Raw genomic sequence first — 6,193 nt, 5'->3', positions numbered from 1 at the left:
ATATATATATATATATATATATATATATATATAATTTGTGTCAATTTGCCATGCCAGCACTGTCAAATTAAACATAGGGCAGTGCGATTGGCAGTGCCACCTGCCATGCTAAGTCTTGAAAATTGATGCCTATTTACAAGGATATTCCTCTTTAGGATTTGGTTGTATGAAGTACTCTGGTTTATAAATTGTACCTTTCTTCCAGCCAAACCCTCCATGATCTAGACATTTATTGCAATTAAACTGATGCCCTGACTGGTTATGCCATGATTGATGTAAAAAATGAAAATCAGACGCCATATACTACATGAATATACATTTCTAACAAAGCTAGAACCGGCCCTGTACTCCAGAGATCTCCACATTCACTGATTCAATTGCTCTGCTAGATTATTTTCCGCCTTGCAGCTCAGGGGGCGTGTTCTTTCTGCTGCTGCTGCTCTCTCTGTGTAACAGCTGCCACAGCTTCTACCAGAACATATGGCTGGTGGCAGTTGAAGATTTAAACTGAGCATGTGCGACCAGCTCGGTGAGATGGACAAAAATAAGGAGAAGAACAAACAGCAGGTGGCGCTATACAGAGAGATTTTATTGAGTAGCTCACTGGCTATGTTACATGTATAATTACATGCAATTACAAAAGTATTCAGATCCAGGTGCTGGTTTGGAAAATGTAGAATATGTTTCATGACACAACCCCTTTAAAGGGAACCTGTTGCATAGTACATGGTGTGTGAGTTTCAGGCAACAGGTTTTAAAGCAGGAGATGCTTAGCAGATTGATATATATAGTTTTATGGGAAAAGATTCTGTTTAACTTGTATTTTATTAATTTAAAGGCTATGTACACCTTCAGGGACAATTTTTTTTTATTTGAATTTTACTTATTTTGGGCTAAAATATATATTTTAAATGGTCTTTATTAAGAAATATTGAGCCGTTCTGTCACAAAGGATTAACTGTTTTTCTAGCTGTGTACTTTGTCCTGTTGATCTAGTAACCTTTATCTCTAATTTAATAAAAGGTCATGAACACTTATTTAAGCCACATTCTTATCAGTAAGATAAGGATTGAGCTTTAATGAGTGTTTATAACGTCAGAGAGCTAAGGAGTCCATCAGCTCCCTGCCTGATGGAGCAGAGTGAAAATACAGATCCTGCTAGTAGAAAACTGAAAGCTGTGCAAGGAAAACGGCTCATCATTTTTAATAAAGACTGATTTGAAAAAATTATTTTTAGCTCAAAATGAGTACAATGCAATAATAATTTTAAAAAAATGCCACCAGAGGGGTATACAGTGTATAGCCTTTAAATTCCTGCTCATTCTGGGCTTTGACGTCCAGGAGGCGGTCCTATCAGTGATTGACAGCTATCTCTGTATACACAGTCATAGAGGGAAGGCTGTCACTGATAGGACCGCCTCCTGGACTTCAAGGCCCAGAATAAGTAAGATTTTTATTTATTTATTAATGAAATACAGATTATACAGAATTTTCTCATAAAACTATTGTATCAATCTGCTCAGCTCCTGCTGCTCTATAACATGCTGCGCTCAGGTTTCCCTTTACTAACAAAAATCTGTAATATATTTTGTTTGGTTTGCACAATAATGGCATCCAATAATCTGGAATGTTATTTTGACAAGCATGTCCCCTGAGACCAGTACGTGAAGTTACTTGTACTTTCTATGTGAAAGAGAACCGAGGGCTGGGCCCACAGGTACAGAGGGTACACTATGCCATACAGACAACGGTTCTTTCCCAGCAGTGGAGTTTACTGAACAATATAGTGAACAAGAAGCTGAGAATATATAAAACAGATTGGTGCACAAAAAATAAAGCAACAGTGAATTTAACACAGCCTAACAACAAACCAGTAATGTGATGTTTTCCCCAAAGCCCATTAAGCAGCCTAGCTGCACTTGTATGCTGCTGGAAGAGTTCCTCGTTGGGGTGCACCCCAAGTATTGCGCAATACTATTTGTAATCCACAGGTAAATGTCTGTCTTTTTAAATCACACTTCCCTATGAGAAGCCAGTGAGATAGGAAGGTGTCAGCATATTTGTCTGTCCAAATGCCACTTTACCAGTGTGGTGCAATGTGACAGCATACACCAGTCTTGATAAATCATGGCATCATTAGGAGGTTGTCTCATTAGGATGACTTATTCCCTATCCTCTGATCGGTGAGTGTCCGGCCATCGGAGCCCCTGCTGACTACAAGAATAGAGGCTCATTCTCCCCCATTCTGTGGGGCTCCAGTAGATAGCCGAGCGCTTGTACTCCACTAACTTGAGCAGTTCCTTAGAGTTGAATGAAGCAATGAACACGCATGCATGTCTGCCGCTCCATTTAAATAGGGAGCATGGGCACCCATTCTCATGATCAGCAGGGGCCCCAGCAGTCGGACCTCCACCGATCAGACCCTATGGTTAGAAATAAGTTGTCTTAATGGGACAACCCTTTTAAAGGATTCTTTTTGCCATGAAGCGTCACTTTAATAACATTGCGAAAATGAAGAAATTGAAAATTTCATCTCTGTCTTCATCTATTGCAGTGATGCTCAACATGTGGCCCTCTAGGTTGAACTACAACTCCCAGCATGCCTGGACACCCTACAGCTATTACGGCATGCTGGGAGTTGTAGTTTTGCAACATCTAGAGGGCCACAGGTTGAGCATCACTGATCTATTGTATCTACCAAATGTAACTGTGATGTAATTCAGCAGCTTTTAGGCTTTCAGAGAATCCACTGGAGCGATGAATCAAGGCCAAAAAGATATTGACGGCAAAAGGATCTACAAGCTTCTGTGCTAGCACGCTGGAAATCACACCCCGAGTACAGGCACATGGCGGATCATCTTGGAGCACCACATCATCAGGAAGCCGTCACTCAGGTATTTTTAATGAGATTTAATTTTCGAATATTGGACACTGTGCGCGTATATAAAAGGCAAACGCAATGCATTGCCAGGCACTACTTAGTACAGGAATCCTGATGGCCTGGCATCATTTCTAATGCAGAAGCCCCAGTCCAGAGTTTTGCAGCAGTAGACACCCAAGGGCTAAGGCAAAGGACAGATGTGGTGTGACGTTAGCCAAACTATGTCACCAAATTGTTCATGGATTCTCTACTTCTGTTGCGGTATTTGCCATGGAATGATTAGAAGGTTGGCATGCAGATACTCAGTAATCCTGCTGGAGCAATGCCAGTGAGAACGTTCATGAGGCCTGCAGCCAGCAACTTTGAAAATGCGACGGAATTACTCCTTTTTTTTTTACAAAAAAAGTTTTTATTTGTCACTTTAAGAAAAAAAAATTAAGACCAGTTCAAAGAACCAGATTCACACAAATCGGTGAAACATGTTAGCAACGGTTTGGTACATTAAACAGATGTCATAAAGGTCTGGCAGTGTGATTCCTTCAGGACTGCCTTTTCACCGTTGTTTCATAATAATTATCTTATACATTTTAATACCATTCACTCTCTCATACACCCCCCGCAGCGCCGCCGGGCTACCGCATTCCTTGAGACCACCGATGTTCTAGCAGTCAACCACAATCCCCATATTTTGTCAAATCTCTCAGGATTGTTTCTAGCCAAATACTTCATCTATAAATTGCATCCAATATTGGATTGAGGGGGCTTTCGGGGGGACGGAATTACTCTTAAAGGGAATTAATCAACTTTAGTATATATAATATACACTCACCTAAAGAATTATTAGGAACACCTGTTCTATTTCTCATTAATGCAATTATCTAGTCAACTAATCACATGGCAGTTGCTTAAATGCATTTAGGGGTGTGGTCCTGGTCAAGACAATCTCCTGAACTCCAAACTGAATGTCGGAATGGGAAAGAAAGGTGATTTAAGCAATTTTGAGCGTGGCATGGTTGTTGGTGCCAGACGGGCCGGTCTGAGTATTTCACAATCTGCTCAGTTACTGGGATTTTCACGCACAACCATTTCTAGGGTTTACAAAGAATGGTGTGAAAAGGGAAAAACATCCAGTATGCGGCAGTCCTGTGGGCAAAAATGCCTTGTGGATGCTAGAGGTCAGAGGAGAATGGGCCGACTGATTCAAGCTGATAGAAGAGCAACGTTGACTGAAATAACCACTCGTTACAACCGAGGTATGCAGCAAAGCATTTGTGAAGCCACAACACGCACAACCTTGAGGCGGATGGGCTACAACAGCAGAAGACCCCACCGGGTACCACTCATCTCCACTACAAATAGGAAAAAGAGGCTACAATTTGCACGAGCTCACCAAAATTGGACTGTTGAATACTGGAAAAATGTTGCCTGGTCTGATGAGTCTCGATTTCTGTTGAGACATTCAAATGGTAGAGTCCGAATTTGGCGTAAACAGAATGAGAACATGTATCCATCCTCTGATGGCTACTTCCAGCAGGATAATGCACCATGTCACAAAGCTCGAATCATTTCAAATTGGTTTCTTGGACATGACAATGAGTTCACTGTACTAAAATGGCCCCGACAGTCACCAGATCTCAACCCAATAGAGCATCTTTGGGATGTGGTGGAACGGGAGCTTCGTGCCCTGGATGTGCATCCCTCAAATCTCCATCAACTGCAAGATGCTATCCTATCAATATGGGCCAACATTTCTAAAGAATGCTATCAGCACCTTGTTGAATCAATGCCACGTAGAATTAAGGCAGTTCTGAAGGCAAAAGGGGGTCCAACACCGTATTAGTATGGTGTTCCTAATAATTCTTTAGGTGAGTGTGTGTGTGTGTGTGTGTGTGTGTGTATATATATATATATATATATATATATATACATACAGTAGCCACATGCACCTTAGGAGCCTGTAGTCTGGAGATGACTCTTTGACCTCTATTGGAGAGTTTTCTAGCTCTGCTCTGTTACCTCTGAGGTCATTGTACAGGGAGGGGGAGGAAGTAAGTTGTGACTATTGCCTAATGTGAATGGTGGATCCTGTGTTATCTATATATAGGTGATACTGTATATGTTACTGTCATTGTACCCTGTGATCTGTACAGAACAGGCAATGTCAGTAGATTATTATTTTTTTTAAATATAGACAAGGATATGGAAATGAAAATCACCAAAATTCTACAAAATATCTATACTATAAAAACTTGATTTAAATACCGTAATAGGTCATCATTTCCATATACACCATTTACAAGCAGTTGATTTGTGACAGGGTTACTAGATACGTCTGGCACCATCTACTAGTATTCTCCATATTTCTCTCTTTGTGGGAGATGAAGCTAAACACTGACGTTTGAGATAGCTTACATGCTATAAGACTTTTTTAAATCTCCTAGTTTGTTCTTTCCCCTAGTATAAGTCATTCTAAAGAATATTGGACTGTTAGTACATTTCTCATTACCAAGTTGACATAGATAGAGAAAGTATAGGGATGGCACTCTAGTCATAGGTAATGCATGTAAAAGAGTATTTTATTAGTAATAACTGGCTGGTTTGTGCCGGCTATTGGCAAAAAGATACAGTAATAAATAATAAAAGTTGTCTGGATATGTGGTGTTAAACCTAGGTAAAAAATAGCGTTCTCCTGGAAGTAAAAAATATAGACAATATAATATCAATGCACAAATTGTGGACTATATGACAACAATGCATAAAAAGTGAAAAGTAGATTGCTGGCATAAATCAATATGTGGCTAGTCTCTGTCAACCAATATGTGTATACTGTAGTTGGTGACAGATCCTAGGCACACAATGGCGTTCTCCTTGGAAGTAAAAAAATGTAGAACAATAAAATATCAATGTATACAATATGATATCAATGCATACAATCAGGTGATGGTAGTAAAAAAAAAGGTCAGATGATAATATAAAAGTCAGATGGTAATAAAATGTCAAGTAAACCTATCAGAGGTAGGTATAGGTATCAAGTTCGATGCTGTCATATAGGGAACAGATAATGTGAGATGGGGGCCCTCCTTTTTGAGGGAATTAGTATCCAATCTAAATTTGCCTCCTTTGTTTTAGATGGATAGGGTATTTCACCTCCGATTGGTGGTTATTTGTTGCAACAGTTGTCCAACAGTAGTGTTTATAATAAAGTACTGCTGTTTGGTACGTTACCCTCCTGTAGATGGGACGTAGGTTGGTGAGCGGCTCCTGGCGGGCAGGTGGCGTCCACGTGTATTCTTCCCGCTCAAAATCGTTGTT

The 6,193-nt window shown here is 40.2% G+C and overlaps 1 protein-coding gene across 1 annotated transcript in view; it reads left to right on the top strand.

Moving 5' to 3' along the window:
• Positions 1 to 2,757: 2,757 nt before the first annotated feature.
• DNM3 (dynamin 3) overlaps positions 2,758 to 6,193 on the top strand; it is a 377,707-nt gene continuing 374,271 nt past the window's right edge. The window contains 2 exon segments of the mRNA XM_040407594.1: positions 2,758 to 2,785; positions 2,788 to 2,894. Of these exon segments, the coding sequence (XP_040263528.1) occupies positions 2,758 to 2,785; positions 2,788 to 2,894 (135 nt within the window).

Source organism: Bufo bufo, chromosome 9 (genome assembly GCF_905171765.1).
Source record: "Bufo bufo chromosome 9, aBufBuf1.1, whole genome shotgun sequence".
NCBI classification, from domain to species: domain Eukaryota; kingdom Metazoa; phylum Chordata; class Amphibia; order Anura; family Bufonidae; genus Bufo; species Bufo bufo.
This window is presented reverse-complemented; position numbering and strand designations above follow the sequence as displayed.